Source organism: Sebastes umbrosus, chromosome 5 (assembly GCF_015220745.1).
Source record: "Sebastes umbrosus isolate fSebUmb1 chromosome 5, fSebUmb1.pri, whole genome shotgun sequence".
Classification (NCBI taxonomy): Eukaryota; Metazoa; Chordata; class Actinopteri; order Perciformes; family Sebastidae; genus Sebastes; species Sebastes umbrosus.
In genome coordinates this window covers 25,661,708-25,686,402 of record NC_051273.1, presented here as the reverse complement: position 1 = coordinate 25,686,402, position 24,695 = coordinate 25,661,708, and the positions used below count along the sequence as shown (strand labels likewise).

The 24,695-nt window shown below is 39.7% G+C and overlaps 3 protein-coding genes and 1 long non-coding RNA gene across 27 annotated transcripts in view; 2 read left to right on the top strand and 2 right to left on the bottom strand.

Annotated features, from left to right (window-relative positions):
• Window positions 1-2,111: 2,111 nt before the first annotated feature.
• slc10a4 (solute carrier family 10 member 4) lies at window positions 2,112-6,530 on the top strand. Its single transcript, XM_037770051.1, has 3 exons — window positions 2,112-2,911; window positions 4,359-4,569; window positions 5,841-6,530. The coding sequence occupies exons 1-3, from the start codon at window positions 2,403-2,405 to the stop codon at window positions 6,366-6,368; spliced, it is 1,248 nt and encodes a 415-aa protein (XP_037625979.1). The 5' UTR covers window positions 2,112-2,402; the 3' UTR covers window positions 6,369-6,530.
• Window positions 2,699-9,714, bottom strand: LOC119488411. 10 transcript variants are annotated; one of them, XR_005206958.1, is made up of 5 exons: window positions 9,598-9,714; window positions 8,396-8,564; window positions 8,069-8,131; window positions 6,524-6,587; window positions 2,752-2,885 (listed from the first exon to the last, which is right to left on the bottom strand). It is a non-coding gene; the product is annotated as an uncharacterized LOC119488411 (long non-coding RNA). The 10 variants fall into 10 exon arrangements; XR_005206961.1 differs by having other exon boundaries at window positions 8,396-8,520; window positions 9,585-9,675; XR_005206957.1 differs by having other exon boundaries at window positions 9,585-9,670.
• zar1 (zygote arrest 1) lies at window positions 9,695-14,373 on the top strand. The gene is made up of 5 exons (XM_037770050.1): window positions 9,695-10,228; window positions 11,808-12,063; window positions 13,439-13,531; window positions 13,829-13,903; window positions 13,993-14,373. Exons 1-5 carry the CDS (start codon window positions 9,741-9,743, stop codon window positions 14,134-14,136), a joined length of 1,056 nt encoding a protein of 351 aa, XP_037625978.1. The 5' UTR covers window positions 9,695-9,740; the 3' UTR covers window positions 14,137-14,373.
• A 1,244-nt stretch (window positions 14,374-15,617) lies between these two features.
• fryl (furry homolog, like) overlaps window positions 15,618-24,695 on the bottom strand; it is a 102,224-nt gene continuing 93,146 nt past the window's right edge. For 11 of the 15 annotated variants that reach the window (XM_037770040.1, XM_037770039.1, XM_037770030.1 and 8 more), the window contains 5 exons: window positions 23,398-23,466; window positions 21,886-21,903; window positions 19,416-19,526; window positions 18,284-18,477; window positions 15,618-17,595 (listed from right to left, as the gene is read on the bottom strand). In XM_037770040.1, coding sequence (XP_037625968.1) covers window positions 17,355-17,595; window positions 18,284-18,477; window positions 19,416-19,526; window positions 21,886-21,903; window positions 23,398-23,466 — 633 coding nt within the window. In that variant the 3' untranslated portion in view covers window positions 15,618-17,354. The remainder of the gene's footprint in view (window positions 17,596-18,283; window positions 18,478-19,415; window positions 19,527-21,885; window positions 21,904-23,397; window positions 23,467-24,695) is intronic. The other 4 variants (XM_037770028.1, XM_037770033.1, XM_037770041.1 and 1 more) reach the window with 2 other exon arrangements.

Below are 24,695 nucleotides of genomic sequence, written 5' to 3'. Positions count from 1 at the left end.
TAAGTAAGTATTTGAAATTTTTCATGTATTTTTTTTTTGCATGCAAATTATACACACTACCAAAACTGAGAGTCACTTTACAGATTGAATTAAAATATCACACCCACCTGATATAAATAATATCTTATAGATCATCTACTTCTGTTTCAGTGTCATATTTCTATATGCAGCTTTTTAAAGGGAAGGTGACATTATGTATTCTGTACACAGTTGTTAGATGACGTACCTGGAGTCATCCATTGGTTAATGGGGGACACGATGTGTCTCCGGGAAGAGGAGGAGACAGATGAAAGCCTGAGTCACCGATGGGTGTCCCGCTCCGCCCCTGAAGACGTCAGTGTGGCACCACCAGGAGGATCACCGTCTGTGGGCTGCAGACAAAGCAGATATATCAGTCAAACCTCAAACAACAAGACAAGGTGATGCTGTGCTGAGTATGAAGCTTTATTGCAGGCAGCCAACTGTCACAACCATTTATTAAACCAAACCATGAGCGCACCATGAAGTTTGAGGATTCATGCGTAATGTGCACACTTCACTAAAGAAACACAAAAGAAACGGGCGGGCAGATGTTCACAGTTTGCTGCACGAGTATAAAGATCAGTACACTTTTCATTCATGTAGGCTGAGCTTACTCAACCTCGACAAACAGCTTCGTCTTCACTGCAGCTTCGTGTGTCTAAATGATGTCCTTTATAATTCTATAGAAAATAGAAGAGAGGCAGAATAACCTGAGTGTCCTGATGTACGGCAGCACAGCCTGGCTCAGTAGTATATCTGTAAAACTCAAAACTAAACTTATTGCCAAATCAAAATCTGCATGAAGATTATTGGCCAACCTGTGACAGCCTCCTTTGAAGCAGCTCACAATAAGAGCATGCTCAGACTGGCCAACAGCATTTCTTCTGATCCCTTACATGTTTTAAATGGGGAATATCAACTTCTGCCCTCCAAGAGGCGATTCGGAGTCCCTCCATTTAACCGCATCAAACGCTTTTGTCCATCAGTCCATCTTGTTGCTAAATAATAATGAATGTGCTGCTAAAGACATGTAAATCCAGAGGACAGATGGTCATTTTGTAATGGGTTATGTATGAATAATTGTGATGTGTTTTGTTTTTTGTCTGATGGGTCTTACTTGTCTGTCTATGTTAGCAGTATGTCTATTGTATGTGTACTTTTTCTCAAACCGAGCTGCCTATGGATGCAAAATGAATTTCAGTGCAAACTGGCAATAACATTGTAATGTATCATATGCGCTAGGTGTAATTCCCCAAATGGAAAACTGTAAATATGTAATAATTGGATTGACATTTTGTGGACCTTTTCTCCTTATAGGGGGTATAAATGGCAGCCTGGTCGTTATTGATTGGCCCACCCAATCTCTTTGGGGAGTAAAGAGCGTGTGCAGACTCTCCTCCAGAGATGTGCGTCTATCAGGGACCCAATCCGTGGCAGCAGTCTGACTCAGTGAGTCGCTTTAAGACCATCAGTATAAACAATTGTTGTTAATTTACAGCAGGATTTCAACAGTATTAACCTGTTATTGCTAAAAACAGTGCTTTACTGTTAACACAAAAGAAAACCTGTTAAATTACGCTCATAGGCCGTTTTTTAACTGAACTATAATGCAATCTTAAAAAACAGCACTTTACTGCTGATCAACTGTCTAAAGTATCATCAGTAACAGTTTCATGCAGTATTTGTTGAATTCTGGGACCTGATCTGCTCATGTGAGGCTTGTGCATTGTACATGATTGTAAAATCAGTGAATTAGCTCAGTTCTTCACTCACATGTTGTTCTGGTTTGCATTCTGTGCTTGTAGCCAGCTAGAGACAGACATTTTGGGAAAAGTGTCAACAAGTCTATTATAGCCTTTTTCCTAACAAGTGCCTTTAATTGTATTCAGTGTGACTATTCCTATGTCTGTAACCTGCTAAGTCTATTCATCTAGGCAACAAATAATGTTTATTAAAATGTATGTAAAAAATAAATAATGCATTAAAACAAATCAGTAAGATAATGTAAAAGAAAGGTGAAAAACAGCTCTATAATGTATCTTTAAACAGTAAATTAACTGTAAAATACTGTGAAATTAATTTTTTTTAAAAACAGTATTTTTCATTAACAGTACAAAGCTGTAAATTTCAGCGACAGTATAATAATGTTAATTTTACAGTAACATAAAGGCAACCCTGCTGCCAGTTCTTTACTGTTATTTTACTGGGAAATTCTTAACAGTGCATCAGTATCATGGCACCATCACATCCTCCCACCACTGGATCCTCCTCTGGTTCTCATTATTAGAGACAGCGCGTCACTAGAGGGAATCATTTTACGCACGAACACTTTTACGCACAAACCTACTGTGTGTGGAGCGTCTCTCTGCTCCTGTTGCAGCATGGAGAACTCCAGCATGTCGGGTGGCGACGCACAAAATGCTGCTTTGACAGACTTTATGTCGAAGCAAGTTGTGCATTTTGCAGAGGACTCTGCCATGGCTGGATTAGCAGCGAGGAGTGCCATCTTCAGCACATCCAGTTCTGCCGCTGGAGCTGACTTTATGTCGGTTCTGCAGACTGAAGCTCCTCATCTGATGCCCGCCTTCTGGGACTCCCCTCTCAGCCACGGTATCAATGTGTTCGTGGGTCTGGTCCTGTGCTTCACCATGCTGGGTCTGGGCTGCACCGTGGAGGTCAGCCAGCTGGGAGAACACATCCGCAGACCCGTCGGAGTGCTGCTGGCTCTGCTCTGTCAGTTCGTCATCATGCCCTTGGTGGCCTTTCTGTTGGCTCTAGCCTTCTCTCTGGATGATGTGGCTGCGATGGCTGTTCTGCTCTGTGGATGCTGTCCAGGAGGAAACCTGTCAAACATCATGTCTCTGCTGGTGCACGGGGAGATGAATCTAAGGTAAAGAAACTGGACACAGCATAGTGGACATGCACAAAGCTGAACTGCGTTTTGCGCGTATTATTCAGCAAATTACGCACTGAAATAACCCGGGACTTTGGGTACAAACAACGACTTTGGTCAACTTTACGCACATTCTACACGCTTCCCTAAGGCAACACTGTAAAAAGAAACAGGTTTTTTTTACAGTTTTTTCAAGAAATTTTACAATTTTTGTCTGTATTTCAAAATGACAGAAAAAAATGTAAAAATTAAATGTTTCATTTGTGATTTATATGTAAATGATCTTAGATTTACGGTGTATTGCTATTCTAACAATAAATATGTTAAAAGTAAAATATTTCTTGTAAAATTACAGTAATAAAGGCTAATTATATAAAGATAATTAATGGGTTTTTTTTTTTTTACAGTTTATTTATGTTAATTAACGGACAGTATTTTTCCGTTTTTTAACAGACATTTTCTGGCTCCTCTGCTGCTGGAAAATTTGCGTTATTTTACACTTTTTTTTTTACAGTGTAAATTTTTTACAGCTTTATTTGTAGAGCACATTTCATCAACAGGGCAATTCAGAGTGCTTTACATAAACATTCAAGAACATTGACAAAGTGCAGAAGAACATTAAGACATAATTAAAACAGTTATAAAAACATTAAAGATTAGAAAATAAAAACAAATTTAATTTATTGTTACTCTCGTATTTTTGTATTATTATTGTTTGTTTGTTTTTGTTATGTGTGTTTTTTTAACTCTATTCTTTCTTTTATTATTATTATTATTATTATTATTATTATTATTATTATCCATTTTCTTAATTTTTAAAAAAAAGAAAATAAAAACAAGCTAAAAAAGCTAGGATAGAAGCTAAAATAGAGTATAACACACAAGAGTAAAAGCTCTAGTGCAGTATATAAGATAATTTTAAAAGAACTGAGTTGGAGTTGGTCCAGCAGGTTTCTGGGAGCTTGTTCCAGATATTTGGTGCATAAAAACTGAACTTCTTCATGTTTAGTTGTGACTCTGGGGACACTAAGCAGACCTGATCCAGATGAACCTGAGAGGTCTGGATGGTTCATAACATAGCAGAAGATCAGAAATGTATTTTGGCCCTAAACCATTTAGTGCTTTGTAAACCAGCAGCAGTATTTTGAAATCAATTCTCTGAGAGACAGGGAGCCAGAGTAGAGACCTCAGAACTGGACTGATATGATCCACTTTCTTGGTCTTAGTGAGGACTCTAGCAGCAGCGTTCTGAATCAGCTGTAGCTGTCTGATCCATTCTTTAGGAAGACCAGTAAAGACGCCGTTACAGTAGTCAAGTTGGCTGAAGATAAATGCATGGACTAAATTCAATGAGATGATTTTTGCCAAACTTCAAAGTGAACCAACACTGACCAAAGAGCACATGCATGCTTTAAAAGGTGCATCTTTGCTCTCCTCTCCACAGCATCGTCATGACCATATCTTCCACTCTGCTGGCGCTGGTGCTGATGCCGCTGTGTCTGTGGATCTACAGCCGGGCCTGGATCCACACACCTGTAGTCAACCTCATGCCCTTCGGGGCCATCATCCTGACCTTGTGCAGCACTCTCATCCCCATTGGGTTAGGAGTTATGCTGAGGTACCGATACACACGTGTGGCCGACATCGTTTTAAAGGTAATTTAAGAGCAGTTTCTTAAAGTTACTTTTCCACTTAGTCAGATATTTCAATTCTATTGCATTTCAACCCTGAGTACTTTAGTTTAAGGTGCACCTTTGCGACAAAAGCGCACTGCGTAATTTCCCTTGGCTGTCATGAGTAGAGGGGGATGTTGACTGCAGGAACAGTGACATCAGAAACAGTGACATCAGGAACACTTTGTCCGGAAGAGCTCCTCCCTCCCAGTTCAGATAAAAGCCACACATGAGGGAGGGCGACATGAGTTACAGCAGACTGTAATGTTGGGCAGCAGAGATGCCTTCATGCAGACTCTCTCCCTGTCTTTATAAAGTCAAGACAATTTCAATTATATGACTCACAATCCCTAGTATGTCATTAAATAGTCACAAAAAACGTCATAGTATTAGTATATCATAAAAACAGTCATGAAAAAATCATATTATAGCATAAAAGTTAAAAAATAAATAGGATAGCATGTTTAAAAAAAAGTAATATAGTATGTCAAATAAAGGCATTAAAAAGTTCTACTATAGTATGTCGAAAAAGACATGAAAAGTCATATTATAGTATGTTGAAAAAATAAATAAAATGTCATAGTATAGCATATCGAAAAATTTTCAACATACTATACTATGATTTTTTTTCCATGAAATCTTTCGAGATAATATACTCTGACTTTTTTTCACAAAGATATTCGACATACTATACTATGATGTTTTTTTCCATGAAATTTTTGACATACAATACTATGACTTTTTTTAAAGAATTTTTGACATACTATACTATGACGTTTTTTTCCATGAAATTTTTGACATACAATACTATGACTTTTTTTAAAGAATTTTCGACATACTATACTATGACTTTTATTTAAAAAAAAAAATTTCAACATACTATACTATGACTTTTTAAAGGAAAATGTTCGACATACTATACTATGACTTTTTTAAGGAAAATGTTCGACATAATATACTATGACTTTTTTTCCACAAAATTTTGACATACTATATTATGATGTGTTTCCATGAAATTCTTCGACATACTATACTATGACTTTTTTTATGAACATTTTCAACATACTTTACTATGACTTTATCCTTAAAGACCGTTCAGATAAGGGGAAACTAAAAACTAACTTGGTATAAGTACAGTAGAGGAACCTCAGGAGGAATTCCTCCTCCAGAAAGACAGAAAAGGTTCCCTCCAGTAGAAAATAGCTGGTGTCTGTACAGAAAATCACCCTCATCCTGAAATACTGTGTCTTCAGGTCTCCCTGTGGTCTCTGCTGATCACCCTCATACTGCTGTTCATCCTGACTGGAGCGATGCTGGGACCTGAGCTGCTGTCCACCATCCCGCCCTCTGTCTACGTGGTGGCAATCCTGATGCCTCTATGTGGCTACGCTGCAGGTTACGGCCTGGCCGTGCTATTTGAACTGCCGCCCAGCAGCTGCAGGTCGGTCTCCCTGGAGACGGGATGCCAGAACGTGCAGCTGTGCACGGCCATCCTGAAGCTGGCCTTCCCGCCTCAGCTGATGGGAGGGATGTACATGTTCCCTCTGCTCTACGCCCTGTTCCAAGCGGCCGAGGCCGGCATTTTCATCCTGGCCTACAGGATGTACAGGAAGAAGGTCCTGCACAAACCGGACCCCATGCGGGACGGCGAGGACACGGATATAACATATCAAAGGTTTCAGGATGATGAGGACATGGACTCGTCTTATGGTGCCGTGACAGTGAGCGACCCAAACACCATCATGTTGGACCCCTGTCCTCCTGATCCGACTCCTGTCTAACGCGCAATATGTTTAAAATCACTTCCCTACCATGGATGTAGGGGAGCAGAATAAGACCCGCAAGTGGATTCACCATTTAAATCGCTGTCATTCATAAAGAAAAACCTGGAAAACGGGGACACGATGCAGAGAAACCCAGAAAGTTTATCACTGACCTGACAGCTGGAGGAAAGGTGCTTCATGTTTTCAGCTTCATCCATTCAGTTTGATGATCCATGTCTAATATGGGATGAGAAAACCATGTTTTAGAACATTGTTCAGCTAATCTGTGAATGAAACAATCAGTAAATCACAACATCACAGCATTTAGTTTCATTAATGAACGGCTTTATAACCGTTTATAAGAGAGTGAATCTAAAACGACATCTAACAAACATATCGGTTATTTATCCCAGTGCCAAACCAGTATCTGAGCTCCATAGACAGAAAAGTATAAGTGTAGGCTTGACACGAAAGATGAAACAACGCTGCTTTTTTCTCTTAAATGCACTTGCATTTGTCATGTTTGTTATATAATTGTTCAAGTGGAAATTAATTCAGTAAACCAGCTTAACTTGGTTGACTGCTTCACTTCCATTTTAACCACTGTCATTCATAAAGAAAAAACTAGAAAACAGAGAGACTGTTTGTAGGGACTGTTTGTAACTTCTTACACGTATAAATCATTGCAGGTCGGTGTCCCATGCGCGCTCGCGTGTGGCTACGCTGTTCAGACTCAGACTCCAACACAAACTACAAGGAAGCACCAAAACCGCAAAGTTCTATCTAGTGTAGCCCGTCTGTTAAACAGTGTTGGCCGCGGTCGGAGGACGCGGGGGAGACCGTAGCTTTGGTCTCCAGGACCGGAGCCTCTGCTGTACTCTGCTCCTCTGCCTGCTTGCCTTCACTCACACACCACGCTCGTTCTCTTGCTCCACTCTCACGTTCATGCGCGCACACTACACACTGCAGAAGAGTTAGTAGCTCTGAGAATATCTAGTAAATGTACATTGGACGTTTGTGCAGAAATAACTGCTGCAGCTTCTTACAAACAGTCCCTTTAAGTCAACCCTGATCCAGCCACGTCCACACAGTGAGGCATGCAGCTTATAAATGAAACACCGGTATCGGATCGGTACTTGGTATCGGATTATTACCTAAAGCCCAGGTATCGCTATCGGGACTGAAAAAGTCGGATCGGTGCATCCCTAGAGACAATGCAGAGAAACCCAGAGTGTTTATCACTGACCTGACTGGAGGAGAAAGGTGCTTCATGTCTTCACCTTCATCCATTCAGTTTGATGATCCATGTGTAATATGGGATGAGAAAAAACATCATCATGTTTTAGAACATTGTTCAGCTAATCTGTGAAAGACACAATCAATAAATCAGCATTTAGTTTAATTAATGAACAAGCTTTAAAACCGTGTGTGTAACAGAGAGAATATGACATCCAACAAACATCTCGGTTCTTCATCGCAGTGCCAAACCAGTATCTGTGCTCCAGAGACAGAAAAGTCAGAACAAAATGTACAATATGTGTAGGTTTGTCAAGAAAGCTGAAACAAAGCTTCATTTTTTTCTTTTAAATGCTGACATTAATCATGTTTGTTATATAATTCAATACCTAAAGCCACTTTAAATTGCTGTCATTCATAAAGAAAAACCTGGAAAACAGAGAGACAATGCAGAGAAACCCAGAATGTTTATCATCACTTACCTGACTCCTGGAGAAAGATGCTTCATGTCTTCAGCTTCATCTATTCAGTTTGATGATCCATGTCTAATATGGGATGAGAATAAACATGTTTTAGAACTTTGCTCAGCTAATCTGTGAAAGAAACAATCAATAAATCCGCCTCTGGTTTCATTAACGAACAGCTGTGAAACAGTTTGTAACATGTCAAACATTTCAGTTCTTCATCACACTGCCGAACCAGGATCTGTGCTCCATAAGACAGAAGCAAAATGTACAATATGTCTATATTATAAACAACTGTATCAATAAATTAAAATGTGTACAGAAATATAAGTAAAAGCTGCAAACCTTCTCCACGTGTCTGTTGTCTTTTGGAGAGAGGAATTGGCTCCAGAAACACAGCTGATCACAATCAGGCCTGATGGAGAGCTCAGCTCATCTCAGCTCATCTCAGTCTACTTAAACAGCTTCACCTCCCGACATGAGGTCGGTTGACGAGAAAAAAAGTTGTAATATTCTGAGAATAAAGTCAGAAGTTTAAGAGAAAAAAAGTCATATGAGAATAAAGTCATAATATGAGAATAAAGTCATAATTTTAAGAGAAAAAGTCATAATATAATGAGAATAAAGTCATAAATGTAAGAGAAAAAAAGTTGTAATATTATGAGAATAAAGTCAGATGTTTAAGAGAAAAAAAGTCATATGAGAATAAAATCATAAATTCAAGAGAAAAAAAGTTGTAATATTCTGAGAATAAAGTCATAAATTTAAGAGAAAAAGTCATAATATAATGAGAATAAAGTCATAAATGTAAGAGAAAAAAAGTTGTAATATTCTGAGGATAAAGTCATAAATTTAAGAGAAAAAGTCATAATATGAGAATAAAGTCATAAATTTAAGAGAAAAAGTCATAATATAATGAGAATAAAGTCATAAATTTAAGAGAAAAAAGTCATAATATAATGAGAATAAAGTCATAAATTTAAGAGAAAAAAGTCATAATATAATGAGAATAAAGTCAGAAGTTTAAGAGAAAAAAGTCGTAATATTATGAGAATAAAGTCATAAATTTAAGAGAAAAAGTCATAATATAATGAGAATAAAGTCAGAAGTTTAAGAGAAAAAAGTCATAATATTATGAGAATAAAGTCATAAATTTAAGAGAAAAAGTCATAATATAATGAGAATAAAGTCAGATGTTTAAGAGAAAAAAGTCATAATATAATGAGAATAAAGTCATAAATTTAAGAGAAAAAAGTCATAATATTATGAGAATAAAGTCAGATGTTTAAGAGAAAAAAAGTCATATGAGAATAAAATCATAAATTCAAGAGAACAAAAGTCGTAATATTATGAGAATAAAGTCATAATATTACGAGAATAAAGTCAGATGTTTAAGAGAAAAAAGTTGTAATATTATGAGAATAAAGTCAGAAGTTGACAGAAAAAAGTCATATGAGAATAAAATCATAAATGTAAGAGAAAAAAAGTTGTAATATTACAAGGATAAAGTCAAACAAATTAAAATGTTAGCTACAAACGTTCTCCACCACGTGTCTGTTGTCTTGGAGAGAGGAAGTGTCTCCAGACTCAGCTGACAGTAATCACCCTGATGGAGAGCTCAAGGTCATCTCAAGGTCATCTCAGTCTACTTAAACAGCTTCACCTCCAGACAGCAGGTCGGTTGAACAAAATGGCATCGTATGCAGACGAGCCAGTCGACAGCTACTTCTACTCATCATCTTACAACAACAACAACAACAACCCTTACCTGGGCAGGTATCAGCCTCGAGCTAAAGAGTGGAGGTATAAGAGCTACCTGTCTCACTATGGAGACTCCTCCTCTTCGGAGGCGTTCAACAACCAGCAGCGAGCTCAGCTGAAATCCATCTTATCCCAGATCAACCCTAAACTCACCCCGAGGCTCCGGAGGGCCAACACCCGGGACGTGGCGGTGCAGGTGAACCCGAGGAGAGACGCTGAGGTGCAGTGCTCCATCGGGACCAGGACCCTGCTGGCCTGGAAGAGGGATGCACGACGCAGGAGAAAGCAGGACTCCTCCAACATCTCCAACATCTCCTCCTCCAGAGCTGCAGGCGGTGCAGCAGTGCGTTATCCTCGCACCCTCGCTGTGTATTCACCCATCGCCTACAGGAGCGTCACCTCCTTCATAACATCAACGTAAGTGACATTAAACTCTACAAACTGTCTCCTGTAGTTGAGGATTAATAGCAGAAGAAAAGATAAAATATTTAAGACTTTAGCTGAGAATTGACTTTTTTTTTCCTCTTAAACTTTATTCTCATAATATTATGACTTTTTTTCTCTCAACTTCTGACTCTATTTTCATAATATTATGACTTTATTCTCATAATATTATTACTTTTTTCTCTCAACTTCTGACTTTATTCTCATAATATTATGACTGTTTTTCTCTTAAACTTCTGACTTTATTCTCATAATATTACGACTTGCACCGTGAACTTCCTGGTGGAAAAAGTCTCAGATCTTTTACTTAAGTAAAAGTAACAATACCATAGTGCAGAAATACTGTTACAAGTAATAATCCTGCATTCAAAATCTTACTTAAAGGGACTATTTGTAACTTTCAGAATGTCTTGTTAACAGCGACACCTGTGGCAGTTAAGTCAACTAAAGTCAACGTCCTGTTGTTCGCGCGACACACGTCAGCTAAAACCACAATATCACTCTATATTTCAGCTGCTTGGCAGTAATGTTAGCTGACCAGACGAAGGTCTCTCCATGAATCACTGCTGATCCTAGTGTTGGCTTTTCCTGCTTCAGCCTCCCGACCGCGGCCGGAGGGAACAGGGGAGACACCGGAGTTTTGGTCGGAGACGATAACGTTTCTCTCTGCAGAGCCCCGTCACTTCACAAGACACGGGAAACCTCTGTTGGTCTGGAGGAGCTGCAGCAGTTATTTCTGCACAAACGTCCACTGTACATTCACTAGATATTCTCAGAGCTAAACTAACTCTTCTGCAGTGTGTAGTGAGCGCGCGTTCACGTGTAGAGTTGGAGCGAGACAACGAGAACGCACGCGTTGTGTGAGTGAAGGCAAGCAGGTAGAGGAGCGGTCTGAACAGCGTAGCCACACGCGAGCGTGCATATGCGAACGCACATGGGATCCCGACCCGGTAGATTTATATGTGTAAAAAGTTACAAACAGTCCCTTTAAGACTTTAGTTGAGAATAGCTGTTGCACCCTGACCTTCCTGGTGGAAGAAGTACTCGGATCTTTTACTTCAGTAAAAGCAGTAATACCACAGTGCAGAAATATTGTTACAAGTAATAATCCTGCATGCAAAATCTTACTTAAGTAAAAGTACACAAGTATTGGCATCAAAATGTACTTAAAATACCAAAGGTAAAAGTAGTCATGATGCCGAAAGGCCTATTTTTAGAATTTTTTTTTTTATTATAATTATTGATGCATTCTCAAAGTTAACGCATATTCGTTTTAATGCCATTAATTTCTTTAACGCAACTTGCTATTTTAGGTTGTAGCGGGATTTCCAATAATAAAGATATACAACATTTGCATAAAGCAGCATATTTGCCCACTCCCATGTTGATAAGAGTATTAAATACTTGACAAATCTCCCTTTAAGGTACATTTTGAACGGATAAAAAATGTGCGATTAATTTTGCACAATCGTGCGACTAATCAAGATTATATATTTTAATCAATTGACAGCCCTTAATAATATTTAATTTACATTTATTTTATCTTTGTAAGGTGTCCTTTGGTGGATGAAAACAACAACGACAACAACAGCAGCAGTCAGGAGGCCTCCTGCGGTGAGGCGCACACTGGTGACCCGCCCGGTGACCCGCCGGAGAAGAGCGCAGACATCCAGGCCGGTGAGGATGGAAAGAGCGCAAAGCTCCCAGACAAACGCAACATGCCCAAAACCAAACAACAGGTGGAGAAGAGCGAGGACGCACTGATGACATCAGAGGGGTCAAAGGGCAAAGCGCGCGTCCGGTTCCAGGTGAGTTAAGCTTGGGGCAAACATACAACGTCAGGAGCGCGTGGTGGCTGCTTGATACATGCGTCGGGCGTTCACACCAGCTGCGTGTCTGCTGCGTTTCTGCTGCTGCTGTCAGCCCTTTCTTTCTACATAGAGTTTGCCTTTTAATGGCCATTTAACTTCATGATAAATGTGATTTATATTTATTTTAGACAGAGAAAGGTTAAGAAACGTGTGGTAATTAGTAAATAATAGTAATAATCCATAATTAAAACTCCGTACTGTATTCATTCATTGAGCTCTCCAAGTCATTCTGTGTTCTACAACACTGTCCGGCACATATTTCAGAATAAAAGCCTTGTGTTAACAAATGAAGGAATTCTGTCCACAAAAAACGCTTGAGGGCTTTTCTTTCAAAATGAAAGCAGGAAGAGTTGATTTAAAAATAAGTTTTTACTTTTTTTCATCTCCGTAACATATTCTACAGATAGACCTCGAAACTGTAGTAAAGTCTTGCTGGTATGAAGTCAATATACAGTCACTAGATCACCTTCACTGTCTGTGACATAGTCTACAGATGTTTAGACATGTAAACTATATTAATGTAGCTGATATGATGTCAATATACAGTCAGTAGATCACTTTCAATGTCTGTTGTTGCTGTGAGATGCAGCTGAGACGCGCGTGGCTCACGTCAAAAATAGGTGAGCCCTCTATTTTATAAAAGAGACGCAGCTGAGAAGCGCGTCTCACGCGCGTGAGATGCGCGTCTCATGCGGGCGAGATGCGTGTCTCATGCGGGCAGTGTGGCTGCTCTAACCTGTTAACAGGGACGCCGAAATAAAAAACACGCAACGCAGCAAACCACATAACTAACCAGATATGGGTTATTATCTTCTCTAGCAAATCATGTGGGGTAAAAATTCAAATGGAAATTGCATCCTAAAATAGAGCTCATATGATGTTCCTACAATATTATATTATACTATATTATATTATATGATAACTCGGTTACTTTCTTTTAGATGTCCGTCTTCAGGGCTCCTGAAGCTGTCACAGTGAATAATGACACAACTTAAGGGGGAATTATGGAGAATTTACTGGGATGTGGACGACGGTCTCCTGATTCAGATATAGAAAGCTTAAAATAAGTAAATCTAATTTAGAACTTAAAATCACATCATTCACTAATTCAAGTGCCAGCTCCACAATGTGTCACCTGATTAAAAATAAACTCCAGTCTTGATGCTTTGGATTACATCTGCAATTTTGAGGCTTCATGTCATCAGGTTCATGTTGATGATCAGCCAGAGTGTCAACATCTGGATATTATCTGCAAAGCTTTTTGGTGTGAGAGCTGTGAACAGATTCACTGACTTGTCTTTTTGTCCATCAGTTTCTGGAACAGAAGTACGGATATTATCACTGCAGAGAATGCAATCTGCGGTGGGAGAGTGCCTATGTTTGGTGCGTTCAGGGCACCAGCAAGGTGAGTGTTTCTCTATGTGTAAGGCAACACAACTTTCAGTCCAGTACTTTGCCAATAACTGCAGTAAATCAGGGGTCAGCACTGTGAAGAGAGATTTCATCTGAAGCCAGATGAAACTGACTTTTACAGCTGAGATTTCATCTATAAAGAAACTAGTGTCCACTACTTCCTGGTTGGCCTACAAAAATATCCCTGCTGCTCTGTATTTGTGGCCAAAATTAACATAATTTGAATGGCATAACATGTCAAAGCTACAGAATGAGACGCCTGCCCCCTAATATGAATACTGTTTTCCAGGTTTACTTCAAACAGTACTGCAGGAAATGCCAAAAGGACTTCAACCCGTACCGTGTTGAGGACATCACATGTCACGTAAGCCCTTCTCTTAACTTGCTCTGTAAATTTAAAATGTCCCACATGCCACAAGTAAACCAATTCCCTCGTTATGTTTCCCCCCACAGACTTGCAACAAAGCACGCTGTTCCTGTGCGATAACACAACGCCACGTCGACCCCAAGCGGCCCCACAGACAGGATTTGTGCGGCAGATGCAAAGGCAAGCGGCTCTCCTGCGAAAGCACTTTCAGCTTCAAGTACATCATCTAGAAGAACATCTGGAGCTGAACTTTGCAAACACATCTGTACTGTACATGTGTCCTGTGGGTGGGGGTTGCACCTTCAACCCAGCGCCACTATATTTGCAGATGCAATGACGGCAATTTTTGGATGCAAAACATTAGATTTGATGTTTCAAAACTTTATTTCATGCCTGTTTTGTGTTGATGAAATTAATGGTAAGCACCACACAGTTTACGATGTAATAAATGGCTACCTTGCACTCTGTATTGAAGCATTATTTTCACTCAAACCACTGAGGTCTTTGAGGGAAGGCAACTAAAATATCAACGCTTCAAGGGACATTAAACTCTACAACTGTCTCCTGTAGATGAGGATTAATAGCCGAAGAAAAAGATAAATATTTACGACTTTAGCTGAGAATTGCTGTAGCACCCTGACCTGCCTGGTGGAAAAGTACTCAGATCTTTTACTTCAGTAAAAACAGTAATACCATAGTGCAGAAATACTGTTAAGTAATAATCCTGCATTCAAAATCAGGTACACAAGTATTGGCATCAAAATGTACTTAAAATACCAAAAGTAAAAGTACTCATGATGCCGAAAGGCCCATTTCAGAATATTTATTGATTATAATTATTGATGCATTATCAAAGTTAAAGCAAATTTGTTTTAATGCCAGTAACTTATACATACATTTGCATAAAGCAGCATATTAGTCCACTCCCATGTTGGTAAGAGTATTAAATACTTGACAAATCTCCCTTTAATTAATTACAATTAATTTTGGACAATTGTGCTATTAATCAAGATTATATATTTTAATCAATTGACAGCCCTAAATAATTATTGTATATTTATTTTATCTTTGTAAGGTGTCCTTGGGTGTCTTGAAAGGCTCCTCCAAATATATATATATATATATATATAAATAAATATATATATAATTTTTTTTTCAAATTATATATATTACATAAATTACATATATATAAATATATTTTCAAATTATGTATATATTATATGAATGAATTACATATATAAATGTATTTTCAAATGATATATATGTTGTATAAATAAATAACATATATATAAATATATTTTAAAAGTATATATATTATATAAATAAATTACATATATATGTAATTTATTTATATAATATATATATATTTTTTAAATATATTTAAATATAAGTATATTTTATAATTATATTTATATTATATAAATAAATTCTATATATAAATCTGCAAAGAAACTAAATGTCAAATAAATGTAGTGGAGTAAAAACTACAATATTTCTCATATTACTCAAGTAAAGTACAAGTATCTAAAAATTGTACTTGAGTAAATGTACTTAGTTACATTCAACCACTGATGCTATGTGAGTACTACATGAGCCAGCTCCATGTTTGTGTGCATTAACAGGGTCTTATTATACTGCTAGTGTTACTCTAAATACTCCCAAACCTTCTATAAGAAAGCAGTTGTTATAAAATGACTTAAAGCTGAGCTCGTACTGTATGATTAGGTTTTTATTTATCCAGAGAGAAGGCTGGTATGTGAGTGAACAAGAAAAGAAAAATGTATAATGCACCTCTACATTAAAACATCCTTCCAGGTAAATAATATATTCATTAAATAATTAAGAACAGCATTCAAAATGTACCAGACAAGCAGGAAAAAAAAAAAAAAAAAAGCTCTCTGAGGAATGAGTACAGTGACGTGTTACAATGTGCCATGACAAAGATGTCCAGAAAGATACCGGGTTAAATGTCCTGCACTCACAGCAGCAAAGTAGGGGCCGTTCTCAAAGCATAGCGCTTCTTCAACGACCAACATTTTCCTCCCTCGGAAAACGGGATCAAAATGTGTGCGGAGAGATGAGAGCGCTGCTTTGCAACGTGATCAACCTACATGGACAAAAAAAACAAAAAAAACAAAAACAAACCTTAGTCCTCCCCTTCATGAGGCTTTAAGCAGAGCCGTGCTAACAGAAAGATCACAGTGGAGAGAAGGAATGCATATGACTTGGCTGGATTGGCGTGGTCCCGACAGGAGGCGGAGGCTACATTAGATCTCCCACGCCATCACCATCACCATGGTGGCTAGTCCCAAATGAGCCCCGACCCCCGTCTGCAAGACCACGACCAACAACCAAGGCAGCCTTTGGGTAAATTTGTGATTGGATGACGAAGGCGGAGCGGATCATTAATGGACTCAAATCTCTCATCACATTAGCTTTATACATACATCCTACTCGGATGAACAGTGCATTACACAAAAAGTACAAGGGGAAAAATACTGGTTTTACACTATACATTTTCTAAAATATATACAGAGTAAAATAAGTTATGTTTTCCATAATGAGTTGTAGCCAGTCTGCACTTAAGTGTGCAATTATATGCATTTGTGTGTGAGCGTATACCAGAATATCCAATATATAATCACACAGTCGAGAGTCTCTAAAGGCAGCTACTTATTTGGTTAAAGAGTGAGTTTTGCGTGAAGACCTGTTGAAGGGGACTCTCCTCTCAAAGCAGATCAATAAACAGATATATTTCTCTTTTTACACTCCCTGAAGTCTCCCACAGGGCTACAATTACATGTTAAATATCCTAACATTTACAACCTAGGATGTTAGCTCTAATAAAAAATACATTTCTCAAAAAAATATTCTTGCAGTGCTTTTCTCTTTCAAGCATGCTTTTGAAAACTTTTTAAACAAGATTTTTTTTCTCTGTGTTTTGCTTTATGAATCTTTGACGGTGTGTCCTCACACATACGACACCTCCTCTGGACCGTCTCACATGCTTCAACACCATCTTAGAACCCCGGCCTTTCCTCCAGCGAGGAGGAGGCCGCCGGTTGCTACGATGGGCCCATCAGGTCAGATCCAGCAAAAAAAAATAAAATAAAAAGAAAAGTTATCATCCCACTGCGTCCTCTCTTATTCTCTCCCAGGCACACCACCACACCACTTATTGCAACGGAATTTTGCAAGTTGGCTTAGTCTGGGAAAAAGATGTTAGCTTGAAGCATTCATACATGTAATAATATATATTAAGAGTCACAGTTATTCCCACGCATCCTTTAGCCCTTTATAGGTGGAGTCTGTCGTCCTCCTCTGAAGCCCCTCGCTGTCTACCCTCTCTCTACAGCTGAGGTGAGGTCTGTGTAGAGCAGGGGAGGGGTATATATATATATATATGTGTCCAGTCTAGTCCAGGCTTGCAGCCTGCAGTACCACAGCTTCACAGTCCAGTGCTGACCATGGTGGCGAGGGGCTGGCAGGCCTGCGCCTGACTCAGAGCCTCGCGGATCTGCAGGTTGAGCTCCATGAGGCGGGTGCTGGCCTGAGACAGGTCCCTGCTGGGGCCCACCACCGCCAAGCAGCCCGTCTGGCCCAGCGTCTGGTGACGGAAGTAGATGTGCAGGAGGGTCTGGACTGCGTTGTCCGTCTCGTTGCCGAAGATGTCGTTGGGCCACAAAGACCTGTAGATGGAGGAGGGTTAGGGTGACAACATGCAGAGAAGAGTTAAAACCAAAAACGTTCCTGGAAGTGGGATGAACACAATCGTTTTCATTGCGTTTGAAGCATTTTTGTTCTGTCTATGCCATAGAAATAAAATAGAAGTAGAACGAACATTCCCATTCAAATCAACGTAGCATTAAAGGTTCTCTATACAACATCTAGAGTGTTAATAGAGCATCAAACAACTATTGTCTATGTAAAGATATAGTGGAATAATGTCTACCTGAGCAGAGAATGAAGTCTCTCTCCCTGTGTGCGTTGTAACCATAGATTACATAAAATATGGACATAGTCTCCATGACGTCACCATCTTGGCAGTGACGACTCCGCCTAACTCCCGGCTAATCCACAAATGGGTGCATTTTATCATTGCTACTAATGATTATTTTCATGATAAATTAGTCTAACATTTAATTGTTCGAGCTATTAAAACTCAAATGCATTCAAATTGCAATGACATGCATGAGATTATAATGAAACTGTAATGAGAGCAAAGCGCATTTAAGAAGATGTTAACAGCAACAATCTGGCACCATGACTTGATGACTCCGTACTTAATAAATTGTCTTTGATTAGTTTCAGGGTTTTTTTTTGGTCGGTTGACTTCATCAATTTTTCGACGTATTAGCACATAAATGTTGATCTTACCTAAAGACTTTGACCTGTGTGAGGGCAGAGATAAAGTCTCTGGCTCTCAGAGTCTCGATCAGTGATTGGATGGCCGTCTCCGTGTTGGCCTGGGCGGCGTCTGACATGCACACATCCTCCTGACCACCATTTCCTGTCTCTGCCTCCTTCAAACAGCTCTCTAGGATGGTGAGTTCTTCAGACATGTTGGTCACCTTAGAAAAACAGAGATATAAAAACATTGAAGATCATATCACTGCATTTTAAAGAACACGTGCAAAATAAACCTCTCGACTAAATATTAACTGGAAGATACTGTCACTCCATGTTAGAAATTAGATAATTTCATTAGGTACTAATCTGATTAAAGCTCCGGCAAGATGCAGAGATCAACTACAGTACACATCCAGATTGTTTCAGCAGTTTGGACGGGAGCAAAGTAATGTACTGCTGTGGACGGGGGCAGCAGCTAAACAGATTTTAGACACCTAAAAAAATCAATATCAGTTGAAGTGTACACTATATTTAGAATAATTTCACCGCTTTACCTTGCTGTCAGACAGCCCTTTCTGACGGGGAACTGAAGCTATTATCTACGCTCTCTTCAAAGCCACCAAACTCCATTGAAAAAAACAGTAATTAGACCTCTCAGAACACAGGAGTTGCATATTTAGCTGCTGCCCCCGTCCACAACAGTACATTACTTTGCTCCTGTGCTGGTACTCTTGTCTGTTTCTACTAACTCCATCTACTGTAGGTAATACACTGACTATGGAGAAGTAGCTCATAAAAACCCCAATTCAAGAACTATCCCTTTAACTATTCTGTAGTTAAAAGAACAACCTGTCCTGTATTTTACAATATAACTTATTGCTAAAGTCAAAGAGACAACAATCTGTGGAAAACAGTGCTCTGACGTATGATGTAATATAATGCAATTAGTCTGTTCTTGATTCTCTGATAAAGGAGATGGAAAGATGCAGCCACAGCGTCACAGTGACTTCTTAAGGCAAACATAAACTTTCACTAAATGTGAAGTGCATTTCAGACATGTTTTATGATTTCAATGTATGTTTCAATGTATGTCGGAACAAATGTATTCATGCAGTTTATTTTGACAACAACAACAAATCCAGTATGGTTTCCGTCTCACCTCTGCCTCTCTCTTGATGGTGTCCACCCTGCTGATGAGCTTACAGTAGGCCTGGAAGAGCAGCAGCAGCTGAAAGTGCAACTTATAGAGCCGGCGACATAACTCCAGCTCCTACAGAGACAGAGACATTAACAGGGTCACATGTCGTGCAAGCTTAATGGTCCAGCTTTGCACTTAAATGACTGATGATCATATGATTAGACAGATGGGTATCCTGGGTTAGAGACGTGGGAGTAGATGAAAGGGTTAACATGGCCTGGAGTAAAGTGCCATCCGGTTGGGGGCCATGGAGGTGAGTCTACGTCTAGTAGAATTAGTCATGAGATCTCAATTAGAAAACTATCCATCAACGCCTCCTGTGACGTTCCCTACGGGCCACTGAGACCAGTATGGCTGACTAGATGAAGTAATTACTTAAAGTTCAGACCCTAATCCAGGAAAACATGGAGGGAGGAAAAAATGGTAATTTGAACAGATATGGGAATGGAACAATACACATGCAAAATGAAAATAATCTAATCCTGACAGCACCGACTATGTTTACATGCACAAGAAAGACAATATTCCTACTAAGCAGTTTACATGGCTGATGGAAATTAATATTCCACTAATATTCCCGCACGCAGCCGTGCACACTCTGAAAAACGTAAAAAATGCCCTCATGATGTACATCCTACGGCCACGCCCTTTAAATATATAACTTAAATTAAACAAATTACGATTTAACAAGTCTTTCATAATGTTTATGAGTAGGTGCGTTTCTCTCTAACCTGACGCGCTGGATGATCTATTACATTGAGAAGCCGTCAGTGGAAACTGTTTAGAAAAGGCAGGCACTTTCAAAAAAAAAAAAAAAAAGTACTCGGCAGGTGATTGGATGAACCATCTGTCAATCAAACTCTTGCCGGAGCCAGTCGGGAGAAGAGCGAAAACATCTTCTCCATCGAGAAAAGCCTTCAGTGCCGTTCTTTGCTCTTCTTTCAATGAAGAAATCCTCTCCAGTTCTGATATAACTGGTGCTATTACAGCATCTACGTTAACCTCTTCAGGAGCTGCCATTGTTAAACCGTAAAGGTCTTGACACACCAAGTCATCAGTTGGCTGCCGGACATTTTGAGGTCTAGTTTTCGGCTCTAGTCTGCCCCCGTCGGAGGTTTTTTGGCTGTGCACGAGAAGAGAAAGGGACGTGAGGAAAGCGAGCCAACGAGTTAAGTCAAGAGGAAAAACACAGAAGGCTCTTCTCATTTTCTTCATCCTCATCTCATCTGATTGTTCCACCACACGGATATTTTCACAGCGACATGAACATCTGGAATGAAGCTAAGTTGTGAGTGAGCGTGGTGTGAAAAATGGTCGGCAAACGCCGCTTTGTTTCATGTACATATCATAACAACAGCTTGTATATCCACCATCCTCGGTCTTCCCGTTTCCCTTTTTGAATGATGAATACAGACTACCGCAGAACGTACGTGATAACCAGCCGTCGGCTGTAGTCTTTGCTGTGTGTTCAAATGCAACTTGTCAGCCAAAACAGTGGCAACGTGAGGCGACGCAACAGTTGGCCTTCGTCGCCACTAGTTCTTTGATGTCGGTTTGGTGTGTCTGCGCCTTTAGCCACGCCCATAGCTGCCAGGAGCTCTTCACAGGACGCCGATTGGTCCGTGCACTGGCTTGCCGGACACACATTACTTGAAGCCTGACAAGATAGGTTTTCACGTGATCTCGTGACATCGCGAGATTCCAGCTACCGTGCAAGGTAAGTGTTTCTCCTTCTTTTCTTTTGGGCGTGCATCTCTGCAAACTGTCGGCTAGTTGGTTTGTGTCCAACGCACAGTGCTAGCTATAAACAGGCAAGAGGTTGTGTGTCGAAAACTGCAATAAAAACCCCAACTGAGACGCATATTGTGAATGTGCTGTATACATGTCCAAAGAATGCTCCTAAAACCTGAATAATGTCAGCATCTCACACGTCTTAATCTTAATCTCCATTCAGAATGAGGCCTTATTCGGAATACACTGTTTACATGACCCGTATCAAATTCGGAATAATAGTGGAATATCAGTGTGCATGTATATGTAGTCTCTATGATCTCTCCATCCGTTCTCTACCATTGATAATGCATCAATAATCATCAGTAACTCTACACTGTTTAGACATCTTCATCTATCAGAATCAGTGTGCAGTACAAAGCGGTTTGATTATTGATTATTCAGGATGGATGTAGCAACAGAAAGAAAGCACATGTTGTCATACAGGATGACAGTAAACTATGATTGGGAGGATGGGAGAGTCGAGCTGGGTTACATGACCAATCAAGGCAGAAACAAAGATACAGAGGTGGGTAGGGGGGGGGGTGACAGAGCACAGTCTGTGATTGCCAACAGCGCAGGCACAGAGACAGATGAGATGGTCAGTGTTTTTGTCCGGATGTCATGATTATTAAGAGTCTATAATATGAGAACCACTTACTGCTAGATTTTCCATTTGCTAAGCAAGAAGGTGAGCAGGTCACACAAAAAAAAAAACAACAACAACAAACAAAACAGAAGGAGAGAAAGATCAAGAATTAGTGAGCTTTAACATGGCAGCTGAGACACAGTGAGCGGTGGTTTATCATCTTCCCCTCATACAGGTCGGTGAGGGATCAGTGCCGAAACACATGTATGAGCTCATTTCAGCAGCAACAGAAACCTTTATTCTGAAAGGCTGAATAACAGCAGATGTGATGAGGGATGGAAAAGATGTGGAAGAAGAGGAGAATGGAGTAAAATACTTCTGAATGAAGTAGAGTGCAATATCGCTGTCTATCGCGATGCGTTTATCACACAAGTTGACATCACGATGGCGTAAAAAATGATATATCGTGCAGCCCTTGCTGTATATGAAAGATAAAAAAAAATCCCACAACATTTAGTCATTCCTTTTTGCAGTCAAATATAATGTTTTTTTTTAATTTATTGTACATCTTTTTTCATTATAAAAAGGAAGAAAAAAAAAGAGGTCTTTGGGAAAATGTCAGAAACACTCCTTTTTAGCAGCTGGCAGGCTGAGCACCGGCAGGGGACCGTTGTATCCTGCATGTCATGTGCAGACAGAGTGTTGTTAGTAGTGTTGAAGAATCAGGACCACACCAGCATCTAGCTGGACTTAAGTGACATGCAGGTACGTTTACATGCTGTTTAATGTTGCTGCAGTTGAGCAGCTAATTAGCCATATAGCCTACAAACTGACGTTAGTAGTGCACTTTTGTTTGATCGTTCATTCAACAAGCTGAGGTGCAGGACAAAACGTGTGTTTATGTTTGTGAGTTAGATAAGAAAGAGTTTAGCAGGAAAACTAATGTGGTTGTTGTTGTTCAGACAGTGTCAGTCTCTTGTGTTGTGTAGCTGCTGTCTGGCTCAGTGTGACCGTCTGCTTTGCCTAAGATACAAGTTGTGTCTACAGGGGAGCCCGCAAATTGCAAAATCTTACTCTGCAAAAACTCTTGCGAGACTTGCTGCCCGACGACCTATCCTAACCTTAACTATTCAAGATCAATGTCTAACCTTAATCTCTTGAGAGTTCCCCCAGTTTGCTGGTTCCCTTCTAGCCACTACCTAAGATACAACGTTGATGTTAACGCTTTATCCAAATATGGATTCAAATGAAGCCATTTGATTGGCTGTAGGAAACAAGTTCTCCATCTATGTAGACATATAAGTGATGGTATTCCAATGAATAAATGTAAACAAAAAATACACATTTCTCCCTTCTGGTTTCTGATTTTTTCTCAAAGGATAACACAGGACAAGTGATTTACACAGCAGATATTTAAACTGTAGCAGACTAAAAACACAATTTCAGTTGGTCGTCTTAATGCAGAGACCTCAATGGTTATAAAATTCATCAATTCATCATTCAGTTGTAGTCTTAAAAGTCATAGTGATCAACACACATTACAAATAACATTCCCATCCATCAAACAAGTGTGTTGATTCCTACCTGCGCATGAGTATTAGGTCGTTGGCTGCTGTCTTTGTCCCCAAATGTTTTCCTGCAGTTCTCCAGCCACTACCAGGTTGGGAGGACAGGAACAGGTGAGAGACAAGACAGAGGAAAAAACAACAACATAAGGATTAAGGAAGGGAGAGGAAGATTGGTAACACAGGAGCTTTTTTTTCCTCCCTTGGACGTCTGCATCTACATTTGTGTACGTATATAATAAAGGTTGGTCAGGGAGGAGATCTAATAAGAGTGTTGTACTTAGCGAATTAAAGAAGGCCTGTTCCAGAGCACGGGATAGTATCTAGCCCTCCAGGGACTGTAGCCGTCTCATTCAATTAGCGCCCCTGTATCCCAGAACCCTCTGCAATCTCATCTCTTCCCTTCATTCCCCTCCCCCCCCCTTTGCTCCTCCTCCTCCTCCTCCCACCCCTCACTGCTTCTCCTGCCTGGCCTTTTATAACTGATTTAAGAGCGCTGAGGGTTATTTTTATCCCTTCAGCAGAGGGATGTCACTAGTGATGCAGACACTAACGGCAGCTAAATCTACTCATAGCCAACACTGATTCAATGTGTGCCCTGCTGATGAGACAGACCGGGGCTTATCTCGTACAGCATCAGCTATTTGTCTCCATGTCCTCTTTGCATTTCCATGGTGCGATGGCATAGGGATAAAAGGGCAATTTAAACACGCTTCCTAAGCCCCATCTCTCTTGAGATGAGCGGCCATTGTGAGACAGTTCCTCAGAGTCCCACGCACACACACACACATATCCTGACACAGCAACTTAAACTGCAGCTGTGGCGGTCTTAAGAATCACAGAGGCAACGTGTCCTGAGGGACAAAGGTTAAAAGAGAATGGGAAAGCAGGTATTAGGGCTGGGACGATACTCCTATCTCCTGATGCGATACCATCATGGTTCTTGGGTGCCGATTTGATATGTATTGCGATTTGATATTATGATTTATTATTTTTAACACTAGACCATGGGAAAAAGTTGAATCCCACACTTCTAGGGACTTTTACTTTGGAAAATTTCTAAATGAATCCAGTAAGAATGTTTGATTTTCAGCATGTATGTAGTCAGAGATGTCCTGAATTCAAATATATCAGTCATTGTCCGGCATTATTTATCAATTTTTTTCCCAGCAACCCAAAAATCAAAGAATAAAGACATTTCCTTCACAAATTAGTGATATTTTCTTTTTAATTTATAAGGGACATGTAATGATTTATACTTCTGGTGAATATAATCCAATCAATCTTATTTCTATATATGTATTTTGTATATACAGT